Source organism: Canis lupus, chromosome X (assembly GCF_003254725.2).
Source record: "Canis lupus dingo isolate Sandy chromosome X, ASM325472v2, whole genome shotgun sequence".
NCBI lineage: Eukaryota > Metazoa > Chordata > Mammalia > Carnivora > Canidae > Canis > Canis lupus.
In genome coordinates this window covers 38,743,797-38,771,223 of record NC_064281.1, presented here as the reverse complement: position 1 = coordinate 38,771,223, position 27,427 = coordinate 38,743,797, and the positions used below count along the sequence as shown (strand labels likewise).

General features: G+C 40.3%; 1 protein-coding gene across 10 annotated transcripts in view; it reads right to left on the bottom strand.

The window, feature by feature from the left end:
• KDM6A (lysine demethylase 6A) overlaps positions 1-19,752 on the bottom strand; it is a 213,453-nt gene extending 193,701 nt beyond the window's left edge. For 4 of the 10 annotated variants that reach the window (XM_025468785.3, XM_025468787.3, XM_025468786.3 and 1 more), the window contains exons 1-2: positions 19,229-19,655; positions 18,950-19,013 (exon numbers count right to left, since the gene is read on the bottom strand). In XM_025468785.3, coding sequence (XP_025324570.1) covers positions 18,950-19,013; positions 19,229-19,389 — 225 coding nt within the window. In that variant the 5' untranslated portion in view covers positions 19,390-19,655. Of the gene's footprint in view, positions 1-18,949; positions 19,014-19,228 lie in introns of all 10 variants that reach the window. The other 6 variants (XR_007409282.1, XR_007409283.1, XM_025468784.3 and 3 more) reach the window with 4 other exon arrangements.
• Between the last annotated feature and the right edge of the window lie 7,675 nt (positions 19,753-27,427).

Genomic DNA, 27,427 nt, shown 5'->3' with positions numbered 1-27,427 from the left:
CCAGTGGAAACAAGTGGTGCTCAGATTCCCTCATTTAAAGTAATGTTAGCAGTATCAAAGGCAAGTTGGGCCACCTCCACCACCCAGCAGCAAAGAGACTTAACAAAGCTGTGTGAGACAGGATTAGCTACCACTATACTTCACCACTCTCACATGCACATGCATGTCTGGTGTCAACAGGAACCAGTGAGAAGCTGAACCTGCAGCCTACAGGAACCAGTGAGAAGCTGAACCTGCAGCCTCAAATGGCATCAACAAGACTGAACAAGGTGGGGAGTTGAAGCCAATCAGCATTCCACTCTCCCATCCCTGATGTCAGCAGGGACAAGTGGAGAGCTGAATCTCCATACCCACTCGGCAGTGAGACTAAATGAAGCCAAGCAAGACAACGTAGCTGACAATCCACTTCTCCCATTCTCTGGTGCCAGTGGTGCCCAGAGGGAGATGAGCTTCCACCACCCCGCACCTGGCATCAACTCAGGGAAGTGGCACAAAGTAGAAAGCTTCTGCTCCACCCTGCATCATCAGAATGGTAAGAGCCCACCACTTCTCTCTTGCTGGGGAAGCATGTCCCATCAGGAAGCTGATCTTATACCTCTCACTCAGAGGCAACAAAGTAGTGTAAACTGGTGCCATCTTTTACCAAGAAGATGTCAGAAGATGTCAGTAAGGACAAGGGAAAAGCTGAACTTACATCCCATCAGTCTGCACCAAGACAGTACGACTTAGTGTTCTATTTTTGCTAGAATGGTTGTCTGTAGGGCCCAGTGAGAAGCTGAACACCTACCCTAGCCCTTGCACTACACCTAAACAAGGAGGCTGCCTATTTAAAAAGAAAAGAATAGGATCAAGAATTCTAATGACATTTAAAATGTCCAGGATACCACAGCCCGGGTGGCTCAGCGGTTTAGCACCACCTTCAGCCCAGGGCCTGATCCTGGAGACCCGGGATCAAGTCCCATGTCAGGCTCCCTTGCATTGGAGTCTGCTTCTCCCTCTGCCTGTGTCTCTGCGTGCCTCTCTCTCTCTCTCAAATAAATAAATAAAATCATAAATAAATAAATAAAATGTCCAGGATACAATGAAAAATCATTCACTATGCCCAAAGCCAGAAAAGTATGATGTCAATAAGAAACAACAATCAACAAATCCAACACTGAGATGACCCAGGTTTTGAGTGAATTATCTTGGATTTTAAATAGTCAACATAAAATGCTTCAATGAGCAAATACAGCTGCTCTTGAAATAAATGAAAAAATGGAAAATCTCAGGGAAAAAAGCCTTTTACAGTATAAAAGTAAAAAATATAACAACCAAAATAACTCTGAATGAGCTCAGCAGTAGAATGCAAATAAGACAACAGAGTCAGTGAAAAGATCAATAGAATTTAGCTAACCTAAACAAGAAAGAAAATAGGCTGAAAAAGTACAGAGCTTCTGGTATATATGGGACAAAAACAATAGTTAAAGGTCTTTATCAAATTCCCAGAAGAGTGTGAGTTTGAAAAGCATCTGAAGATACAATGGATGAAAATTTCCAAAATTTGGTGAAACACATTAATCCACAGGTAGAAAAAGTTGAGTGAACCTTGAATAAAATAAAACTAAAGACGTCCACACCAAAATATATCATAATTAAACTCCTGAAGCCTAAAGACATTCTTAAAAGCAGAGAAAAATGATCCATTACTTATAGAGGAACATCAATTCAAATGACAGCAAATTTCTGATCTGAAACCATAGGGAACATAAGGAAATAGGCCAACATTTTTCACATACTGAAAGAAATGAACTGTATACTGTGAATTCTATATACAGCTAAAATACCCTTCAGGAATGAAGGGAAATAAAGATAATCCCAGAAAAATTAAGAGAATTTGATGCTTGCAAACCTACCCTAAAAGAATGGTTTGAAAAGTTCTCTAAAAGGAAATGAAAGCATTAGGCAGCTGGGACTTCAGAAAGGAAAAAGAACACTGGAATAGGTAAAATTAGGGCTAAGTATAATAGACTATGACACTACACTTGAGCTTCATAAATCCTATTTGCTGGTTGAAGCAAAATTTATCAGACCATCTCACGTGATGTTCAATGTTATATAGAGAAAGAAATTATATTTTAAAGTAGAGAGAGGAAAAGGACCTAAACAGAAATAAAGTTTCTGCACTACACTCAATGTAGTAAAATATCTATACCTGAAGACTATGATAATTTACATATGAATATTGTATACCTAGAGCAAGCAAGAAATCTATACAAAGAAATATACCTAGGGATGCCTTGTGGTGGCTCAGTGGTTGAGTGTCTGCCTTCAACTCAGGGTGTGATCCCAGGGTCCTGGGATCAAGCCCCGCATGGGCTCCCTGCTCAGCAGGGAGTCTGCTTTTCCCTCTGCCTATGTTTCTGCCTCTCTCTCTGTCTCTGTCTTGAATAAATAAATTAAATTTTAAAAAAAGAAATATACCTAAAAATACAACAAATCAAGATAAAACCCAAATATATACCCAGATAACCCATAAGGAGATAATAAATAAGACATGAGAGGGGAGCGTGGGTGGCTCAGTTGAGCATCTGCCTTCAGCTCAGGTCATGATCCCAAGGTCCTAGGATCAAGCCCCTAATCACATCAGGCTCCCTGCTGAGCAGGGAAGTCTGCTATTCCCTCTCCCTCTGCCTGCCGCTCCCCCTGCTGGTTCATTCAATCAATCTTTCTCTCTCTCTCTCTAATAAATAAATAAAATCTAAAAAAAAAAAAAAAAAAAAAAGACATAAGAAACAGAGTGAACAAATAATAATAAATTAGCAGACTTATGCCCTAATATATCAGTAGTTACCCTAAGTGTAGCCTAAATACACCTATTTAAAAAGAGAAATTGTGGGGCACCTGGGTGGCTCAGCTGGTTAAGCGTCAGCCTTTGGCTCAGGTCATGGTCACAGGATCCTTGCATGGAGCCCACATGGGGCTCCTGGCTCCACAGGGAATCTGCTTCTCCTTTTTTCTTTGTCACTCCCCCTGTTCATGTACACACGTGCACACACTCTCTCAAGTGAATATATAAAATCTTAAAAAATAAAAAAGAGGTTGAAAGAATATTTTAAATGATCTGACAATATGCTGTCCACAAAAAAAAATCACTGTAAATGCAATGATAATAGGTAGATTTAAAGTAAAAGTTATGGAAAAAGACATATCATGTAAACATTCATTAAAAAAAATGGCTACATTACTATCAGATAAAGTGAACCTCAGAGCAAATAAAATTACCAGTAATTTTAGTAAGACAGACGTTACATAACGATAAAGGTTATCAACCCACTAGAAGATGTGACAATCTTAAATGTGTACACATCAAATGACAGAGCCTTGAGGTACAAAAAGCAAAAACTGATAAAAAGAAAATAGACTGGGGATCCCTGGGTGGCTCAGCAGTTTAGCACCTGCCTTCGGCCCAGGGCATGATCCTGGAGACCCAGGATCAAGTCCCATGTCGGGCTCCCTGCATGGAGCCTGCTTCTCCCTCTGCCTGTGTCTGTGCCCCTCTCTCTCTCTGTGTGTGTCTCATGAGTAAATAAATAAAATATTTTTAAAAAAGAAAACAGACAAAACCACAATTATAGGTGAAGACTTATCAACACATTTTAAGCAATTCACAGAACTGCTAGACACAAAATAAGTAACATAGAAGAACTGAATACAATCAACCAATAGGATCTAATTGTCATGCATACAACACTCCCAACAGCCGAATTCATTCTTCTCAAGCACCCATGAAACAGACACCAAGATAAACCATAACCTGGGTCATAAAACAGATGCCAACAAATATATAAGAGAATGGAAATTATACAGAGTAAATTCCCTAATCATAATGGACCCAAGCTAAAAATTACTAACAGAATGAAAACAGAGAAATCTCCAAATACTTAAAAACTGAACAACACACTACCAAATATTCCATGGATCAAAGAAGAAAGCTCAGAAGAAACCTAAAAATGCATAGAACTGAATGAAAATACAGTATGTATGAACATGGGGCACAGCTAAAGTAGTGAGGAAAGGTATATTTATAACACTGATTTTACATCAGAGAAAAAGAAGTCTCAAAAAGGGGCACCTGGGTGGCTCAGTTGGTTAAGCACCTGTCTTCAGCTCAGGTCATCATCCCAGGGTCCTAGGACTAAGCCTGGCATCTCACTCCTTGTTCAGCAGGAAGCCTGCTTTTCCTTATGCCTACTGCTTCTCCTCCTAGTGCTCTATCAGATAAAAAATAAAATCTTAAAAAAAAAAAAAAGTCTCAAATAAATAATCCAAAAAACATGAACAAGTATTTCACCAAAGAGGCTCTACAGATAGAAAATAGGGAACATAATGGATGTTCAACATCATTAGCCATGAGGGAAATGTAAATTTAAACCACAATAAACTATCACTATATACCTATTAGAAGGTCATAAAAAATAGTAGTAACACTAAGTGCTGGCAAGGATACAATGAAACTGGAACACAGGTGGGGACTGCTGATGGAAATATAAAATGGTAGAGCTGCTCTAGAAAACAGTTTAAACAGTTTGGTGGGTTTTTTTTTTTTAATTTTTTTTTTAATTTATTTATGATAGTCACACAGAGAGAGAGAGAGAGAGAGAGAGGCAGAGACACAGGCAGAGGGAGAAGCAGGCTCTATGCACCGGGAGCCCGATGTGGGATTCGATCCCGGGTCTCCAGGATCGCGCCCTGGGCCAAAGGCAGGCGCTAAACCACTGCGCCACCCAGGGATCCCGTGGGGGTTTTTAAATAAAACTAAACATGCTACTAACTATCAGCAACTGCACTCTTGGGTATTTATTTATCCCACAGAAAACTTATGTTCACAAAACACCTGTACACAAATGGTCACAGCAGCTTTATTCGCAATAGCCAAAAACGAAAAATAACTCAATGTCCTTCCCAAGTAAATAAAGAAAATGTCGTAACATTAATACCATGGAGTACTACTCAGCAATAAAAAGGAACAAACTATTGATTCATACAACTTGGATTAATCTCCAGGGAATTCTGTTGAGTGAAAAAAGGCAATCCTAAAAGACACATACTGTATAATCCTATTTATATAACACCTTTCAAATGACAAAATTATAGAAATGAAGAACTGATCAGTAGTTGCCAGGGGTTAGGAATGGGAGTTGGGGGAGAGCGTGGCTATAAGCTAGCAACAAGACAGATACTTGTGATGGAACAGTTCTTTATCTTGATTATGTCAATGTCAATATTCTGGTCGTGATATTTATCGTATTATACTTTTTCAAGATGCTACCATTGGGAGAAACTTGGTAAAGGGTACACTAGATCTATCATTTCTTACAACTTCACATCAATCTATAATTATCCCAAAATAAAGTCAACTTTTTAAAAAGCCAATAGAAAAGAATTTCCACTTAACAAAAATGTATTCGTAATATCCAATCTGTAATGTGATGTCCACTTTTGTAAGGACACCCAAGTCCAACAAGACAAAGCAAGAGCCAAAAAAAATCCACCAGGACCCATCAGTTACCTCTTTTCATAGAATCATGACTCTTTAAGGGTTGGGTAATCTTTACAGATAACATTAAAAGTTATCCTTTGATGTCTGAATGCTATCTATAACAACGTGGCCACGTAGTGTCAATGAGCAAATTTAAACTTCAGTAGCAGAAGCCCACTTCATTTTATGTTTATCCTCTTTGAAAGACGGTTAAAACAAAAAGTTTCTCTTTAAGAAAATCCAATTCTCGGGGCACTTGGGTGGCTCAGTCGGTTAAGCATCCAACTCCAGCTCAGGTCATGATTCCAGGGTCCTGGGTTCGAGCCTGGCATCAGGGTCCCTGCTCAGCGGGGAGCCTGCTTCTCCCTCTCCCTCTGCTGCCCCCTCCCCCCATCAGTTGTGCTCTCTGGAGCACTTGCACATGCTTGCTTGCTCGCTGTCAAATAAATAAAATAAAATCTCTAAAAAAAACCTAAATCTATCTTTTTAACTGAGGTTTATAATAAAAACATAATCACACACACACACAGCAAAATCAAACAATAAAAATCTACATTCAATAGATCACAAAATGCCCCACTAATGCCAAGTAATTCTTACTACTCTCAAGGAAATCACGGGGCTTTATTCATTTTTATAACACCCAAATAAATACCCAACACCTAATAGTACATAGTTATCAATGTAATTTTTTTTTTGAGAGTGAGCAAACAAGCATGAGCGGGGGCTTGGGGGGTGATGTGGGGGACACAGAGGAAGAGAGAGAATCTTAAACAGGCTCCATGCCCAGTGTGATCCTGAGATCATGACCTGAGCCAAAATCAAGAGTCAGACGCTTAACCGACTAAGCCACCCAGGCACCCCTTCAATGTGACTTTTCTTACCAATGCACATGAGAATTCATTTAGCCCTGTTACATGAATTCTTAGCAAACAGTCCCAGTGAGGACACCCATCTTCTAGAATTAGAAATACCGGATCTGATCTAAAATATTATAGCCCCAATTATAAGCAGCAGTTTGGAGAAGTCAAAACACTAACCATTAATAATAAATAAGACCAACTTTCCAATCAAAGACTAATTGAATGGTTAATCATACCAGATTGACAAAAACATACAACGCTCAGTTCTATTAAGTGCCTGCATTCATTTGGTTTCTGATGCTGAAGGCTTGAGGCTGAAATCAAAAGAAAATTACTATCTAAAACAAAGTTCCATTGTGCCTTCCTTCTGGGTCAAAATCTTAAAGAATTGGGTCAATTCTAAAAACTCAAATGAATAGTCACCTAGAATTCTGGTGCTAGTCACTGAAAGTTTTAATTCCCAGCCTTTCATCTAAGAGATGGTAAAACTGGGAACATATGAATTAAGCAACTTGACTAGAGAAGGCAGCAGACCCTAAAACTCAGGTCTTCAGTTTTCTAACACATTGTTCTTCCCAGTATATCATACAACCTCCCAACCAAACCAACATTTTGAGCACCCAGACTGAAGAAACAATACTAAAGCATATTAACTATGTTAACAGGGCATGTGCATACAGCTATTTTTCCAGTTAGAGCAATAAGTTCTCTAGAGATCTATCCATATTCTCTTCCCCTAGTAACCTTAAAATAACCAGTAGATAAGAATTTGAGAAAATATGTGGTCATAGAATACCACAAACTGTGTGGTAAAAATCCATGCCATCTAAGCCTAACCAACCCAGTGGTTCTAAAGCTTTCCTTTCTTCCCAGTATACTCCCATCATTAATACCTCTACCCCTCTATCCAAGAGTAAGTAAACTACACAAACTAAAAGTAATGGAGTCCACAGTTAGGCTTAAAAGGGGTCCATACACTCCCTGAAATCATATACAAAATGTATGCAGCTACACTGACCCAAAAGGGCTAAAGACCCCCAAGAAATAAAGTACTACTGTTCTAGTTCTAACACCAGTCACTCATAAATGAAAATAAAGATATTCTGCCATGAAGTAAGTTAACACACTAAGCCCTATGCTGTTTTCGACTAATCAAGAATGTAAGTTTACCTATTCTTCTTTTTCTATAATAAAAACAAGAATAAACCAAGGAAATGACTCACTCCTGCAAATACAATATTATGAAGTATAAACTGTGGCTACTTCTATAAACATTCAGGGAGTGAATTAAGTTAATAATCACAGAGCCTGATAGTCATACTAATAAAACCAATATGAAGGCAAAATTTGCCAATTATTCCAATTCACATTTCACAGCATATAAAATTAAGCAACTTAAGAAAACACACATGAACATACTTTCAATTAAGACTTTCACATGTTGGGACGCCTGAGTGGCTCAGCCGTTGAGCGTCTGTCTGCCTTTGACTCAGGGCGTGATCCTGAAGTCCCCGGATGGAGTCCCGCATCGGGCTCCCTGCATGGAGTCTGCTTCTCCTTATGCCTATGTCTCTGTCTCTCTATATCTCTGTATCTCTCGTGAATAAATAAGAATAAAAATCTTAAAAAAAAGAAGACTTACACATGTTGAAAATTCTCTACCCTCAATACCATGTATAAAGGGAGTAACAGAACCTCAAAATCAAAAGAATTAAAAAAAAACCAAATCGATCCCCTCATCAACATCTCACTGAATGAGAGAACTCTCAAACCCAAGACAATTCAACATAGAAACTATTAACATTTTCATACAGCAAACAGTAAAATTAACAAAGTATTTTAATGACTGGTATACGCTATGACCTCATCTGTGTGGGGGAGGAGGAGAATACAATGGAATATGCTTGTATATGTGTTGAAACATGAAGTTACCCAATATGTCTTTTATCAGTGGCTGCCTGATAAAAGGAACAAAATAACTGGGAGATGGTGTGGGAGGGGGATTTTCTTTTCACTGTTAACACCCTTCATAACTTTTAAATTTTGTACTATACTATGCACAAGTATACATATTCAAAAAAACTATATGAAGCTATTTCAAAAGTCAAAGATAGGATCATGGCTGCAATTAGAATAATAGCAGTAAGAATGGAGAGAAACAGACTTGAAATTTAAGATGTAGAAATGACAACCTAGGCGAACTATTAGGACTTTATAAGCTAAGAAAAAGGAGTCAAGAATCACTCCAAGGTTTCTGGCAAAGGTAATGGTTAAGTGCCATTCATTAAGATATGAAATATCAAAGATGATGATAAATTCAGTTTGCATATGTTCAGTTTAAGGTGCCTTCAAGATGCCCAAGTAATCAAGTGGCAGTCAAGTTTATGTGCAAATTGGAGGCAGAGTGAGTAAAGAAAATCTAGAACAGAGTCTCCTTAGAAAGGAGACAGATGTGGTGAAAGAAAGAAAACCAAAGTAGTGAGATGTTAGGATTCTTTACCAGAGATTCCAAATCTGCCTCTATCTCCACCCCTCACTCCTAAACTACAGCCTTAGTTTAAACTTACCGGTCTTTCCCAAGATGATGATAACATGTATCTTGTACTGAGCACCTTCCATGCTAGGCCCAATGCCAAGCATTTTCTTTCCTAACACAAAATGCAACCAACCACCTGCCAGAAATCTATTACCACTTCCATTTTACAGATGAAAAAGCTGAGCCTCTGAAAGATGAAATAATCTGTCCAAGGATCACACATCTAGTAAGTGGCAGAAGCAGAATTCTACTCCTAAATCCATACATTGCTATCTAACCAACAATACTAGGATCCTTTCCCCTCTGCTTTATCTCACTGTAGCTAATAACATTCCCATAAAACCTACTTCTGGTTATGTCAATTCCCTCATTAGAGAGTTAAATTCAGTGACCTCCCAAAACCTCCTAGGGCCTGCCTATAGTGATATGGGCCTTCACATGCTCAGATACTTTCTCCTAATCCCACCGTGACACCCTCACCAACACTAGACTATTTCACAACTCCTCAAACACCATTTAACTTCATACCTCCAACTCTTTGCCCTTTCCTTCCTCTTGATAAACTTCTACTCATGCTGGATAACCAAGACCAAAGATTACATCTTTGTGGAGTTTCTCTCATCTACTTACTTCTCCAGTCAAAATTAACTGATCCAAGATGCTGGGATTTTTGTGTATTGCTTAAACTACCCATAATCAAAATTTTTTAATGTTTTATTGACTCTATCATTTGAGAGCTCATAACACTCTGCAGATATCTTGATTATTGTACTTACTACAACATATGATCACTCAGTCTTGCCATTTTTCTCCAAAGACTGCAGGGGCAGGGGCCAGGTCTTAGTTGTTGCCCAAGGACTTGGCACAGTGCCTCATCCACAGCAGGTCAGTAAATACGTAATAAGCAAGTAAAACCAAAAGCTTTTCTAGTTCTCATTCTGATACTTGAACTTCAAAAACTTAAAACACTTATTTTAACTAGTGTATCTTAAAAACAAATTTCCCCTAAATGTATAAATGACCCAGACTCAATCAACTAAGATTCACAAAGTTCTTAGGCAAAATTATCTCTTTTGCCACATATTGTGTAATATTCTATTATGGAATCCTTCCACAATATTAAAATACAAATTTACATATATCCAGCTAATTTTCTGTTTTCTACTAGTTTTCCAAAGAACTAATTCTTCCATACGTCAAAAAAATCAAGGCTCAAAAAATACTTGCTATTAAGAAATTATTTTTATATGTAGTAAGGGGGTTGTGCCTATGTTTCAGAGGCAAACCGATAACTATGGATTAAATGATGTGGTTGATGCCTGAGATTTCCTTCAAAATAATGGGGGTGAGGGGCAAAATATAGATGAAACAAGACTAATCATGAGTTGAAAACAGCTGAACTGGGTAATTATCAATGATGGCTGGTTGGTTGATTTTCTCTGCTTTTGAAAATACTGGAAACTTTCCCTAACAAACTTTTTTAAAGAAGAAAAGGGGGCAGCCCAGGTGGCTCAGCGGTTTAGCGCTGGCTTCAGCCCTGGGCCTGATCCTGGAGACTCGGGATCAAGTCCCACGTCAGGCTTCCTGCATGGAGCCTGCTTCTCCCTCTGCCTGTGTCTCTGCCTCTCTGCCTCTCTCTCTCTCTCTCTCTCATAAATAAATAAATAAAATATTAAAAAAATAAAAAAATAAAGAAGAAAAGGATCTTGGGACGCCTGGGGGGGCTCAGCGGTTGAGCATCTGCCTTTGACTCAGGACCTGATTCTGGAGTCCTGGGATCGAGTTCCACATCTGGCTTCCTGCATGGAGCCTGCTTCTCCCTCTGCCTATGCCTCTGCCTCTCTCTCTGTGTCTTTCATGAATAAATAAATAAAATCTTTAAAAGAAAAAAGAAGAAAAGGATCTGATAAACAAAATGTAACAGATCCATAGCCTGAAAACAATCCATTATCTAAAAGGGTTTCTTCCATTGTTCTAAATTAGAATGTATTAGATGAATCATATAAACCTCTTAATTATAACAAAATCCAATCTTCTTCCTGAGAACAAACTTAACAACAGCATCTTTTATTTATTCTAACACAGACAAAATACTTCCACAGATCAAACTACAGAAAATACATTAACAGAATGGCAAGTTTTAGCAATGTAGAAAAGTAGAGAAAAGATAGAATAAAAAGAACTGGATTAAAAAACAACAACAAATAAAAGATAGTAGAAAAAAGTGGCAAACAGCCCACAAATTGGCTGAGAACCCTAAAACCATCCAAATAAGGCATTACTCCGGAGGAGGGCGGGGGGTGGGAGTGAATGGGTGACGGGCACTGGGTGTTATTCTGTATGTTAGTAAATTGAACACCAATAAAAAAAAAATAAATAAATAAAAAAAATAAAAATAAAAAATAAGGCATTACTCCCAAACTTCCAGATTATAGTTCTTACTAGGTCCCAAATGCCAACCTGGGCAAAAAGGGACCCAAAAGGAAAGTCATCAAAGAAACAGATGCTATAAAGTTTGAAATGAAGATTGCAGGGTTGCCTGGGAGGCTCAGTCAGTTAAATGTCCAATTCTTGATTTCAGCTCAGGGCATGATATCAGGGTCATGAGATTGGGCTGCATCCTGCTCCACATGCAGTATGGAGTCTGCCTGAGATTCTCTCTCCCTCTGCCCCTCCCCCTGCTTTCTCTTTGCCTCTCAATAAATAAATAAAATCTTAAAATTAAAAAAAGGAAGATTGTATAGTGACTTACCACAAAGCTACCTAAAAGGCAAAGAAATAGGACCTAATAGGTTAGGTACATCCCTTCATTCACCTCTAGCCTCACTTAAAGACCATCAAGCTCAAAAGTATCTCAACTTGACAAAGCCTTTACAGTTATCTCTACACAAACAGTAGAATAAAATCCATTTTTAATCAACCAAAATGTAATTCTGGTGTATTCACTATCAGGATGCCTACTGTATTATTTGTACAGTAATACATGTCTAAAGTAAAAAACAAAAAAACATAGCAGTACAGAAATCTATAAAGTTTAAAATCTCCCCTCCTCCTCATCCCAGAGCGGTTTTGTACTCCAAGATGACCTTTATTTACTTATTGAGTATCCTTCCAAAACTTGGTCAAAGAACTTCTTAAATTGACCCATCCTTGAGTGATCCCAAGAAACCACACAAAGACAAATATTACTATAAAATGAGATCAGAGATCGAACAGAACACACAACAGATTATCCCTTCAACATCTGCTAAAAACTAAAATTTGACTTTAAATCATGTTTTCCTAAACAAAATTACAAGATTCCTTGCTAACAGCCAAATAAAGAAACACCACCTACAGGAAACACAAGAAATAGTCCTCATCCTATTAATAGTAGCCATTCTACTGAGGCCCAACCTAGGGCAGAATTTGAAACTCAATTTACAACTGCCCCAAGAGTAAATAACTGATAATGGGGATCCAAGAAAGCAAGTACTGTTTTGCAGAAGCCATCAATGCCTACCCACCTCCAGCACCAGGAATCCAGAGAAAAAAGGTCCAGTCCATAAAAGTACCCAGGCATGAGGAGCTAGCAGAAAGGGTCCTTTTTTTCCTGGGGTCTAGTGTTCAAAGTGTATAATCTGTTGAAACATGGAATAGGCTGTCTGTAAATTAAACTAGCCCAGACACCATTCTGAAATATCTCACAAATGTAAATACCACCCTCCATTAAACTCACAAGTATACTCTAAAAATTTAATCAAATAATCTAGTTTTAAATGTCTGAGAGAGAGTATGTTACATAATAAAAATTCTCATTAAATGTTTTCAAAAAATAAAATACATCAGAATATGGTGGGTCTCAGATGCTTAAACTAGCAACTATCAGTTAACTCTAATGACCTAAAATCCAGAGGCTGTTAACTTTTTAAATTCCCAAATCAGGAATACACAGTCCAAGAATAGTTAAATCTAACAATGAGAGACATGCGGACATGAGCCAGGATAGCATCCTGCAAAGGCGATGTTTCTCCTGCCTTTACTTCAGTCAGTCCTGGAATGTGTCAGGTAGCACAAGGGGTTTTGAATGTTAAGTTTTCCTCGGTGAAGTGAGTGATGATCAAGTTAATGTGGCTTGGCTAGAAATACTGTAAAGGCCCTCCACCTTTGCACAAACAGGGTTTAAGAACCCACAAACCCAGGATCCCAATACTCTACACAGTGTACGTGTACTCTAAGAGAGTCTCATTCAGCCCTGTGTTCTACTGCTCACCAGGTAATTCTGGGATAATGCCCACTGTCACTGACATCTTGCTACAGGTGCCTCCAATGCACCTTACCAGCAAGGTTCTTGTTAGACTACCTACAAAGACAAAGAGCCGGGACTTCACAAGCTTCCCAAACAGGTTCCTGTGACTGCTTTTGTGCCTGCTTGCTGCTAATCAAGGTTTCTATGGTTGGCCAAAAAACAAACAGGCAAAAAGCCATTCTAACTTCTTAAATTGACCTTTATCATAAAACTTTCAGGACACTTCACACTATTCTTTTACCACCGACATTCCTATGTTACATTATCCTTATACTTACCTCACTCCTCTTAAGGAGCTTAAGTTTTCAATGCAGGCAAGGGATATCTAAATTATCTTTACATTCCCTGCACAGAAGACTTGCATTTAATGTAGTCAATGTTTGTTGCTCTAATGTACCTTTAACAATATGCAAAACTGGGCAGCCCCGGTGGCACAGCGGTTTGGCACGACCTGCAACCCAGGGCGTGATCCTGGAGACCCTGGATTGAGTCCCACGTCGGGCTCTCTGCATGGAGCCTGCTTCTCCCTCTGCCTGTGTCTCTGCCTCTGTGTGTGTGTGTGTGTGTGTCTATGAATAAATAAATAAAATCTTTAAAAAATATATGCAAAACTGATACGTGTAAAGCTTCAGTATGAGTACATAATACTATCAATTTTGCATTCATTAAATAAATTACATTAATTAACTAGTCTACAAATAAATATATGTGGGCCCTAAATAACCTAACCACCATTCCAATTCTTAGACAATCTGGTGGCGTTTTTGTAACATAAATTAGTTCTCTGGATACCACATTTCAAAAATATTATTAATAATGCACAATGTTATCAGTCATTAACGTCATTAATTTCAAAGAGCTCAAAGTATCACAATGAGTTTCAAAGTAAAAATAAACTTAACAAAAACCCTTTCAAATCTGCAAAAGAATACTGGTACTATACAAAATAAAAACTAAATGTTACATAATAAAGTCAGATTTCAATTTTTTTACTCCATAGCTAGCCAAGCACTGAACCTTCACTTTGGTTTAAAACAAGTGGCCCATCACTCCACCTTACCATCTAAGTCACAAAAACCCATCACTTGGGCAGTTTTTCTTAACCTAAAATATTTAGAGGTGGCAGTCAAATGTTCCCTGGTTATTTCAACTTGTAATTGATTCCACAGAAACAGCTATCCAGTGAAAAAGATGACCAAACTTAAATAGTACCTGTTTATATATTCCTACAGTTCTAATTTGTGCCCAGATACACAAACATTTCTGTGATCTCTTTCCATAGCTTTTATTACCAGGAATGTAGCAGAATTTTAGGAAAAAATGTACTAATGGCATAAGACTTTATTGAGGTGAAGAATGACTATAATTATCTACGAAGGTAACCTTCCAAACTAGAAAATATTTTTTAAATATATCAAATTTAAGATCTAATTCTTAAACACAGGGCATGACATTATTCTGTGGTTACTTTTGCAACACAAACACTAAACCTTCTTTAGCACTAGAAATGAATATATCTTTTTATGTGCCTATAAACAAAAAAAGTAACATAATTTTACACATAATCTTCTAAATATTATAGTATAAATAAGCCACCTCTAGGACTGACCTAATAATTCCCCCCTACCATCTACATGCAAGCAAATCAAATTTAGGAAAATATATGCTTTAATGGATTTTAAACTACTTCCATTACCAAAAAATTAAAAATGCCAATTTTAATACTAATTATCTCCTAGGAAAAAAGAACATTTTTAAATGTAAACAATCCATAACTACTTCTAGGCATTCTACATAATCTTTCTACTAAATAGAATCACAAAAAAATAGAAGTTCCAATAAAACAATATTCAGGACAAACTTAAAAATGATGTAAAGATACTTCAAAATGAACAACTATATACTTAGGCAATAGTTCCCTGACACATGTGAAGATTCCTCAGCCCTTTAGCATTATATTACTATAAATATACCTTATAGTATTACTCTATTTATTTTTCCTATATGTATGCTATATATTACTATATGATACTTTAATTCAAATCCTTTCCCAACTGATAACAAGATTAACCCAAAATATTTTCAAAAATGTACTAAAAGTCACCACAGTTCATTTGTTTAAATGTTTTATTTCTTAATACTTTTCAGTAACTCCACTGTAATTTAAATGTAAGAATCTTGAATCATTATATTACCAAAAGAGTAATGGTGAGCATTAATTTAAAGAGCAAAGTGGTCAAGATCATGCTGTATTTCACAAACTCTGATTAAGCAACCGCTTACTGTTTACAATCTTTTAAGGATATTTTAAAGAGGGGATCCCTGCGTGGCTCAGCAGTATAGCGCCTGCCTTCGGCCCAGGGTGTGATCCTAGAGTCCCGGGATCTAGTCCCACATCGGGCTCCCTGCATGGAGCCTGCTTCTCCCTCTGCCTGTGTCTCTGCCTCTGTCTCTCTCTGAGTCTCTCATGAATAAATAAATAAAATCTTAAAAAAAAAGATAAAGATATTACTACAAAAATAATATACCATATTATTAATTTATTTTCCTAATCCAAACCCCAAGCACTGTATATCAAATAGCGATCATACAAACAAAAAATCTTTTAAGGAGTCTAATACAAATGAATCTTACAAAAACAGAGACTAAGAGAAATCAGCAGTTTGGATTAAGTATTGTCACACCCGGAAAAAGAACATACAAGTTTAGAGGCAAGTAAAAGACACTTATTAAATGCTTAAAACTTTCCAAATCTTTTAAGTCAACAGTTATCTTTTTTTACATCTACAAATTTGAATTTTAAAACCTGAATGAAAATCCAATTTTATATATATATGAATAAAAGTGTTAAGAAACCTAGATATTACTACTTGTTTTCTTTTTTAAAAAACTTTTTTTTTTTTTTTTATTCATGAGAGACAGACAGACATAGGCAGAGGGAGAAGCAGGCTCCACACAGGGAGCCTGATGTAGGACTCGATCGTGGGACTCCAGGATCATGCCCTGGGCCCAAGGCAGATGCTTAACCACTATATTACCCAGGCGTCCCTATATTACTACTTTTGAATCAGAAAGTTCTAGGAGGTGCAGACTAAATTTGTTGGGGGGTGAAAGACTGGCAGGACATAAATAGCAGCTAAGAAGAGAACTCTGGGAGTTATTGAATTCCATTACCTGCCTGCCCTAGGTAAGTAGCCTGAACCAACCCCAACAAAGAAAAGCCAACTCTTGTTTTCAGAACTCTCAGATAGTAAGAATTCTGAAACCAACATAGCTCAACATTACACACACACACACACACACACACACACACAAACAGGTCTGTTGTTCCCCAGGACTGTTCAAAAGATGGGTGAAACTAAATAATTTAATACTTCCAAAAGCAGGACCCCAGCTCATTCATTCTATTCAGAATCCAATTTGAACACAAGGTGCGAGGTTATATAATGTCAAGCTTTACATTACACATTTCGCTGGAAATGTTAAGGCTCACAAGAATTGCGTGAGGTTGCAAGCACATACTCTAGAATGTTTTACTGTTAAGGCTAATGAGTCTTGACCTAAATAGGTAGGACCTCAGAAGCACAAAGCCTGAGTAATAATTTTTTTCGTCAGCTCCATGAAATACTTAATTTATCAGATTATTTTATTAAGCTTAATTCTTCCCCAAAACACAATGAAGCTTTCCAAGTTTCTCATTTATAACATTACTGCATTCAAACATCAAGAAAGTAACACACATTTTCACAAAAATATTTGAAAATGTTGAGTTCTCTAAAATTCAAACACAATAATACATAACCGCAGGATTCAGTATTACAATCTGAAATCCAGTGTTAAGCACCATCCGCTGTGAATCTACTAAATAGGAGCATTCGGAGACATGAAATCATCAACCAGCATTTTACACATTATCTGCATAAAACATCAGATTTCATTTCTTCATTATCGTAAACCAAAAGCAATAGATTTGGCCAAACTTTTCCGAATGTGTTATCTTTGCAAGCAATTTTACCAACCCCCAATTAGGCTGGCAATAATCACTCTAAAATAAAGTGATGCTCCTTATATTTAAATATTTTATTTAATCTTTTGGAAAGACAACTTTGACAGTAATTATTTTTAATATTTTAAATACTCAGAAAAAATTAAGGTTTTAATTATTGATGCTTAAATCATTTCAGAGCTAGTCACTACTCATTTTTCCAGTGATAATTTTAATGAAACTAATTAATACCTACTTCGCCAAAGTTTAATTCAAGTTTTCTGTATCAGTCAAAGGCACTAGGCTTACTGAAAAGGCCAATTCGGTTTAGCTCTCTGGTCATTATTTGTGATTGAAACCCCTTACGCTTAGTTACTTTGAAATAAAAACAGAAGTTAATTACAGATAAAGAGGAATTAGTGACTCTTCCAAACCGAACTACAGACAAAAACTGAGGGCAACTAAGTTTAAAAAAAAAAAATCAACTTAAGACTAAAATGCTTAGGCTTTAATCATTTCAAACTTCCTTCTCAATTCTAACAATAAGGCTAGGTGTCAAACGCAAAGCTACTGATTTCAGCTTGAAAAGAAAATGTCTAACGGATGCAACACCTATCGCACACACTCCAAGTTCCACGGCCTCAATTAAGAAAGCATACAAATATCATTTCAATCATATTTTGGTCAGGAGAGACAAACTGATGCAGACAGATCGAGACTCCACAGCCTTTGTTCAACAGCTTACGGATGGGCAACTAAATGTGCTACAGGTTGATAAGCATTTACCAAGCTTATGAATGCTGCTTCCAAGCTTGAGAAGGGTATAAGAATTCTACATGCTAATCATCTTGGACAATTTTTATTAAGCACCATCGAGCTACACTCCGAAGGAAGGGCCTATTCATCGCTACTATTTATTTCCATGTTTACCTCTCCTCCCTCCCCCCCAAACCCCCCCTTCACTTTCTCCTCCCACCCTGTCCCGCCATCTTGGGCCGATAGGAGCAGCCATTACTTAACTAAATGACAGTGCCAACAACTTTCCACACAAATAAACAGAGAACACACCCCGAATCCCCCCCCCCCCCCAGCCTTCCCGGTCAGACACATAGGAAACGAGACTCCAGGAAGAATACACATTCACAAATAACTGCCGGATTTCTATGGCAGAAAGACCCAAAAAGTAAACAAGTCACCTAACTTCAGGTAAAAGAGAGACCAGTAGAGATGCATGTCAACAGCCCAATGCAAACTCTTCACCGCCCTAAACTACATGCAACTTTCCCCTTCTGGGATCAGGGACACAGGAAAGCCCAAAACGTTTGGTTAACAGTAGACATTATGAAGAGCGTGCCTGAAGGAAAAGAATAAAAGCCACGGGAGGCAAGTTAAGTCAGAAATTTGGGGAAATCTGCACACATTTACGATCCCTTGACAGTGATCAGGCACCTCGGACATCATCGCTCTACCTCCAAAACGCCGTAAAAAGAGAGGCGATTTTGTCGACCCAGTTGGGCTCGGGCCCCAAAGCTTGCTGCCTCTGTTCCTCTAGCTACAAGAAGAGAGAGCGATTTCGCAAGGGTACAAGCGAGGTATCTGGGGGTGGGGGAAGAGCAAAGGCAGGAAATAGTTTTCCGGAAGCCCCTCGGCCATCGTTCGTGGCCACAATGAGCGCCGGCCGGGCCGCGGGGCCCGGGGCGAGCCGGGCGCCGGCCGGAGAGATCGTGTCCGCGCTCCGGCCCGCGGGCTGCCTTACCTTGCCCAGTAGGGCCTTCGTCCTGGCGCCATCTTCATGAAACCTCACGAACCCGAATAGGCGGCTGTGGGGAGAGACACATGCGGCTCGTTAGAGCTCCGGGGACGCCACCGATCCACCCCTGCCCGAGCCCGAGGCCCCGGCGGCCGCTACGGCACGGAGAGCGCCAAGCCCGGGGTGCCCGCCCCGCCGCCGCCAGAGGCGAGCCGCGCTCGGGCCTCCCCGGAGAGCGGCGCCAGCCCGTCCGGAGCCGACCGGACGGGTGACGGCGGCCCGTACCTGTCCAGTCCGCCGAGCGCCTCCCTCTCCTCGGCTGTCAGGCTGGGGGACGCCTCCTCGCTCTCGCCGCTCGCTTTTCCCGCCGCCATTTTCTTTTCCTCATCACCGAAAGCGGCGGCGGCAGCGGCGGCGGTAGCGAGCGACACTCCGCAGGATTTCATGGAAACGCAGCGAATTCACAACTCCAACGCCGACACCCCCCCCCGGGCCGGGGCCCGCAACGACGTCCCCAATCTCCGCGCGGGACCGGCACACCAACTTTATCGCCACCTCCTCCTCCGCCGCGGGCGGCAGCGACGAAAAATCCCAACGCGGCGGCGGTGAAGGCGGCGGCGGCAGGGGCTGCGGAGCCCCCGGGTCGGCAGCGGCGGCGGCTCGGCTGTAGGGTCACATCGCGGGGGCGGGCGGGGGACAGCCACAGGCGGGGACGGCGGGAACGGCCGGAGCGCACGGGGCTGGGGGGCAAGGGGGGGATCCGTTGGAGACACAAACTTCCCCGGCACCAGCACAAAGTTGTTGTAATTGTGTCACACAGCGAACCCCACGCCGCCGCCGTGACCCCCCCCTCAGCGCCCGGCCAGCGCGGCCAATCGTCGCCGCCCGCTCGCCTCACGTGACCTTTGTTGACTCACGTCAGCCGTGGCTCCACTCAACTTGCTAGCTGCCGAGCCCCGCCCACCGAGGCCGCCACCGACGGGGAGCGGGACGCAGGCCAATTCTGGCCGGTGGTTGGCTGCTGGGCCCGTCTGTCGGGGGGGAAGGGTTGTCACCGAAAGGCAGCAGGCGGTTAGGTTGTGCTAGTTAAATACAGTGGGGCAGAGAATGGAGGGTCCGGGCCGTGTCACCTCGGGAGCCGCGGCGGGATGGGGGGGGTGGGGGGCCGCGGGGGGAGGGGAGTGGTGGGGAAGGGCGAGGTCCGGCACCGCCCGCGGCGAGCGTGAGCAGTGAGCGAGGACGCCATGTACGGCCTTTGCCTTCCGGAGAGCTAGGTGGTGGGCCCAGACCACTGCCCCGGCAGTCCCGCGCTCCGGGGGTCCCGGGCCTCGCAGGGCCTGGTAAGGATCGCGTCGCCGGGAGGCGGCGCACGGCCTCTGACCTCCACCCTCCGAAGAAGGCGCACACTTTTGGCACCGCTGGAAATAATGGCCTCCGCGAGGAGCGCACTCCGGGGCGGCTGCTGCCCGGGCAGGGCGGCTTGGGCGCCGCCCTAGGCCAGGCCCGCGCTCCCCGCCCCGATCCCCTCACCCGTGCGGAAAGTGGGGAAAGGCCTCCTGACCCCCGGCCGGAGTGAATGAGGAGTCGCCCACGGGGTCTGGCTCGCCGATCACGGCTCCCCACCGCCGAAGGTCTGTTGGCGGCACTTCGGGGCCAAATTTTCGTGCTACCTGCGTTTTATCGGTAGTTCGTTATAGTATTGTAAGAAAATAGTAACAGTTGTTAAGCAGGACCTCCAGAATGTTGGTTTCGGTTTCTGTTGCTGATCTCGGGGTCCTTCATGGAAGAGTTGGGGCTGCTTGTGGACAGGTCTTAAGGAAGACACAGTTAAGATCCTCCCTCATCACAGCTTGCAGCCCAGAAAAGCTTTTTCTACCCCCACCCCCAACATGCCTTAGACAACAATAACACTTTCTTGTTCGGACCATACCTTAGATATAAAAGTTACTAGTCTGGTTTTCAATCCAAAGTGTAATTGGGAGAAAAAGAAACCATGCTTTCGGTCCGTTACTCTTCAAAAGAAATTTAGTAAGGTATGTCTCATATAATGGATCTGTTACATGGCACATCTCCAGTGTTCAGAGATAGGAAAATAGCAATTAATGGACATACGGTAACAAGGTTTCCTTTATAAATGTGGACTCTTGTCTATAATTACATAGCCGATAGACAAGATACATTTAACTTGGATTTCAAAGTAGAAGGAAGACAATTCAGTGCTGACTCAGTAATCCTAGCAGTATTCAGTGAGAAGCTATAGAAATCCCAACTGATTTTGCACACAGATATGGTTTTAAATTGTTCCCCTGAGACCAGTAACTAAACTAACAAACTAGTTTCATATAGATTATATTTCATGTTTAATTACTTTCTCTGAAACACTTCTTCCATTCTTTTTTTTTTTTTTTTTTTTTTTTATTAATGAAAGACACACACACAGAGAGAGAGGCAGAGACACAGGCAGCCATAGGGAGAAGCAGGCTCCATGCAGGGAGCCTGACGTGGGATTCCATCCCGGGACTCCCGGATCACGCCCTGGGCCGAAGGCGGCGCTAAACCACTGAGCCACCCAGGGATCCCCCCATTTCTTACATTCTTTATGGTATTTATTCCATTTTATTTGGATGAGTATAGGAAGTGGAATGTCTTCTACAGCTAAATTCACACATGCATTGTTAACTTTATCAAAAACACGATCTTCAAAGCCTGGGAGATTTTGACACCAAGATTTTCCTTCCACACACACCCTTAGTTTTGCACAGATAAAATTCAGCCAGTATTTGGCCATCTTCCTGGAGTTGGCAGTTCTTGACTCAGGCCCTGAGGAATTATAAGGCTACCCACCTCAGGCCTCTCAAAACCTTTCCCACCACATAATCATCACTAGATAATAGCAGAATTGCATTGAGTGGGTGCAATGGGTGGTGTTGGAGTCAGGTAGACTTAGATTCAGTTCCTTACTGCACAGGCTGTGTGACCTTGGGAAAATTACTTATCCTCTAAGCTGGAAGTACATGTCTCATACAACTACAGATATCCATCCTCCATTATGAAGCATGAAACAACTTTTATATAGTAACATCAATCTTAAAATCACTATGTAATTTTTTAAATCTAGAATAGTTTATAATTTGTCAAATAAATGTATATACAATAGGTATGAAGCCTCCAAGGTTTAGGTCCTCACTGGAGAGAGAAATGGTGAGATACCTGATTTTGTGATTATTCCTATGCAAAATGAATCTGAAAACCCATATGGAAAGCAGAGCAGTTGAGCCAGAGCATGAACTGTGAAATCCTACAAATCTAGGTTCAAATCCTAACTTGATAGCTGGATAACCCTACACAAGTTAGTCTAGTTTGAGCTTCAGTGCCCTCATCTGTGAAAAAATATATCCATTTTACAACATTATCTTGAATATTAAATGCTATAAGGTAGGTAAAGTGCTAGATACACAATATACATTCAAAGACCTCAAAACAAAGAAAGCTTGGAATTTCTAAAATCCTTTCTATGCTTTTGCATTCTGGGTTTTGGGTTTTTGTGTGTGTGTGTGTGTGTGTGTGTGTGTGTGTGTAAAGATTTTACTTATTTATTCAATGAGAGACACAAAGAGCGGCAGAGGGAGAAGCAGGCTCCCTGTGGGGAGCCCTATGCGCGACTCCATCCTCAGACCCCGGAATCACTGCCTGAGCCAAAGGCAGACACTCAACCACTGAGCCACCCAGGTGCCCCCACCTTCTGGGTTCTAAATGTATTGATCACCACTCTGCCAATCACTCACTCCTTATCCCTCCCAACCTCTCTATAAAACCAACATAATGGATGGCTCAGCAGTTGGGCTCTGCTTTTGGCTTAGGGTGTAATCCTGGAGTTCATGGATTGAGTCCCACATCCGGCTCCCTGAGGGGAGCCTGCTTCTCCCTCTGCCTATGTCTCTGCCTCTCTCTGTGTGTCTCTCATGAATAAATAAATGAAATCTTTTTAAAAAATAAATAAAAATAAACCCAACACGTAGTTCTAATTCACTTTTTACTTAAGGCATATATTCCAACATTGCCACATATCCCATTATTCTAAATTTAGATTCTTATTTCATAATTCTAACTTAATACACTAGGAGCAGGGGAGAGTAGTTTGAATTTACCAAGTTGATATGACTAATATATGCATAGATAAATCAACATTTTAAAATTATATAATTTGTGTCGTGCTGAGTCCGATTATGGACTAATTAGTGTATAATTTGTAAATATTTATGTAAGTACCATCATTAATATCAGACAAGAAGCCCATTCAATTATACGAAAACAAATTTAGCTTCCTTTTAAATAACTAAATACTTAACCTTAAGCATTTAGGAATATGTAGTTTATTTGTAGTGTTAGTGTCACATAACCCATACATATAAAAAGTCATACAACAGAGTCATGATTTATCTACTCTTATAATTAGAACCATACTTTTTTTTAAATCAGGGGTACCTGGGTGGCTCAGGTGATTGGGTGTCTGCCTTCAGTTCAGGTCATGGTCCCAGGGTCCTGGGATGGAGCCCCCATGTTGGGCTCTCTGTTTAGTGGCGAGTCCGCTTCTCCCTCTCCTTCTGTGATCTCTCTCAAATAAATAAATAAAATCTTATTTAATAAATAAAATACAGAATAAGGTTTGAGGGGAGATAAGGAGCCAAGTACAGACTTCCAATTATTATAAAAACTTCAGTTGTCAAAACAGTTTTGGGACTTCTAAATGAAGTTAAGACCACCCACACCCACCAGGAACCTAAACTTCTACCCTCACCAGGCTGTAGTGAGACACCTTAAATCATCACTATCCCACCCCAATCCAGCAGAAATGAGGGATCACTATCTGCCCTCCTGAGTTGGTGTAAGAGGGGGCTTACTGCCCAGTGGTAAGGAGGCCACCACTCCCATGGTGTCAGTGGAAGCAATGTGGGGAGCACTAATGAGGCACTCCCACACCTTCCAGCCAGGGTGATATCAATGGAGGCCTACTGGGAAGCCAGAACTCCCATCCGCATCCAGCAGTAACAAGAAGACCCTCCCCCTCCATCAGTCAACCAAGGTTGAGTGGGGAAACTAGACTTCTTCCACCCCTACCTAATAGTAAATAAGGTAGCGCTTTCCCTTCCCCGACCAGAATGATGCCAGAAGAGACCTGCTAAAACAGAAGATTTAGATGAGATCCAGAGTCTCAGTATACCAAAAATGTCCAGGCTGCAATAAAAAAATCCTCCATACCAAGAACCAGAATAATCGGAGTTTAATTAGAAAATATAATCAACAGATGTGAAACTGAGGTGAATCAGATGTTCAAATTATCTGATGAGGATTTTAAGGTTTGGGTTTGTTTTTTTTTAAGATTTTATTTATTTCTTGGGACGCCTGGGTGGCTCAGTGGCTGAGCATCTGCCTTCGGCTCAGGACATGATCTTGGAGTCCTGGGATCAAATCCCACATCAGGCTCCCTGCATGGAGCTTGCTTCTCCCTCTGCCTGTGTCTCTGCCTCTCTCTGTGTCTCATGATAAATAAATAAAATCTTTTTTTAAAAAAATATTTATTTGGGAGAGACAGAGAAAGAAATCACAGGGGGTGGGGCAGGGGGAGTGGCAGAGGGAGAGGGAGAAGCAGACTCCCCCCTGAGCAGAGAGCCCAATGTGGGGCTCAATCCCAGGACCCTGGGATCATGGCTTGAGCCGAAGGCAGATGCTTAATCAACTGAGCCACCCAGGCACCCCACCCCCTTCTTTAAAGTTTTTTTCTGACAAAGAATTTAAAGCAACTATCAAAAAAGTGTTTTAATGAGCAATTATGAACCCATTTGAAACAAATGAAAACTAGAAAATCACAGCAGAAAAATAGGAAATTTCAGCAAAGAAATAGAAGATACAAAGAAGAACCAAATGGGAATTTTAAAACTGAAAAATACAGTAGCCAAAATAAGAAACCTAACTTATGGGCTCAACATAAGAATGGAACGGATAGAGAAAAGAATCGGTGAACTTTAAGATAGAACAATAGAAATTAACCAAACTAAACAGAGAAAAAATAAACTGAAAAAATAAATAAATAAACAGAGTCTCGTGGGTCTTCGTGACTATAACAAAAGTTCTAACATTTAGGTCATTAGAATCCCAGGAGAGGAGTAAAAGTTCAGGGCCTAAAAACTATGTAAAGAAATAATAGCTGAAAAATTCCCAAACTGACACGGTCCCTGTCCTGAGCTCTAACTTGGAGAGTTGTATAAATAAATTCTACACTATAATACACAATGATGAGTGCTATAAGCTTTGCCCAAATTTCTGTGGATGCTCATGGAAGAGGCATCTTTATCAGCTTAGTGGGACAAGGTAAAGCTCCTAGCAAATAGAAGATGGATTAATAGGAACTAGGGAGTGAGTGTAGAGGTGTGTGTGTTCCAGGCAGAGGCAACAATATAACTGCAAAAGCACAGAAGCCTAATAATACTAGAGTTCTGGTAACTTCAAGAAGTTGAGTGTGGCTGTGACCAAAAAGGTAAGGAAAGAACTGGGAGTTGAAGTTGGAAAATTAGAAAGTCATACTTAAGAATCATACCTGATGGTTATAGTGATTTTAGGCACAGAAATAATAACTGGAGAGTTCCTATTTGTGTTAGTGCTGCTGCATTTAACAGAAGACTTCCTTTCACCTGGGCTTAGCAGCTGGCAGCAACCTCGATGAATATTGGCTAGCCAGCTGGTCTAGCCCTTTTGCTAGGCCAGAGGTCAGAAAACTATAACTACAGACCAAAACCAGCCTACCACCTGTATTCATACAGCCATTGCATCATACATCAAAATTATTTGAAATTCAAATGTGGGTGTCCATAAATAAAGTTTTATTAGAACACAGCCCACTCATTTATGTATCATCTATGGCTACTTTCACAAAGCAACACACAGATAGTTGCAACAGAGAATGTATGTGGTAGTCTCATCACTTCCCACTGCTACTTAGTGCCCTACAAATCATAGTGGTGCTGTTACAGCTTGGCAGTGTTTCAAGTGCCACATGTATAGCACTGTTACTTTTTTTTTCTTTATTACCAGTACATGTCTATCATGTCATAACAAAAAAACAAGAGAGAAAAAATGGACTTCAAATATCATGCTTTTAAGGCACAGTAGAGTGTGGATGATTTTGTTATAAATTTGATGGCAAAGCATTTATTATATATGTCAACATTATTAGGCTACACTCATCACAATACTCCCAATCGACAGGAAAGCAACAGTTGAACAATTAAAGATTTTGAAACAATATTTCATTACAGTAGAATTCCTTCACCAAAATAAAAAATGAAAAGGAGACTGCAACCAAAGTCATTTTCTGAGTGGCTCATTTCTTAGCCAAACAAGGAAAGCTGTTTAATTAAATTGTGTTTGGTTGCACCAGCCAAAGTAATATGCCCAGAGAAAATAAATTTAACGATATTAACTTTTCGGCTAGTACAGTTGCTAAAAGAGTTGAAGACATTAGAAGCAACATCCAGAGTCAACTAAAAAACAAGGCAATTACCGGAGTGGTTTTCCTTGGCTCTTCATGAATTAACAGAGGATAATTGTTATTTGAGGAATTAATGCCCTGTTTGAAGTGACTGAAGAATTGGCCTCAGCTTTCAAAAAAGCTGAAAAAGCACTGATGCCCTACAACATGAAGTGGAACCCACTAAGATGTGTTAAAACTGGTGGCAGTGAATCTAAGTGTGAAGCAGAAAAATGCTTATTTGAACAAATGACAAAGTTTATGAAGATGTAAGGTGTTTAAACCATATGGCTATTCGTTGTATCATTCATCAGTAATTACTCTGTGGTAATATTTGAATTTAGCATCTAGTTATTAAACCAATAGTGTCCATGGCAACTTCATTCACACTCATGGACTTAACCATCATCAGCTCTGTGAATTTTTATCAGAAGTAAAAACTGAATATCCTAACTTGCCTACCACATAGCAGTTCAATGTCTTAGCAGTGGCAAAGTTCTACTGTGATTCTTTTAAGCTTAAGACCAAAATTGAAAGAATTTTAATGAGAAGAACAACCTTCAACCACTATTATCAAATTATGACTGGCATTGGAAACTAGCTTTTGCTGGAGGCTTGTTAATATGTCTCAGTGAACTTCACCACTTCCAAGGTAAAACAACATGTACACATGAAGCTTACACAATAGTAAAGTCAAGTACTGTCAAACTACTTTCTATATTTCTGTGCTATTGAAACTTAAAAAGCAAATTATCTATTCCTCTCTAAATTTGCAGCAAATGTGTTCTCCAAGTTCAAACTACAGTTCCAAGCAATCTCAATTTTTCAGACCTCAATGCAAGTGGAATGGAAATATCTGTATTTCAAAATCCATTTAACTGTGCAATTGAGTAGTTCCCACCTAACCATAATTTGGAAGTTATTAATCTGCAATGTGATGATGTACTAAAAGGCAAATA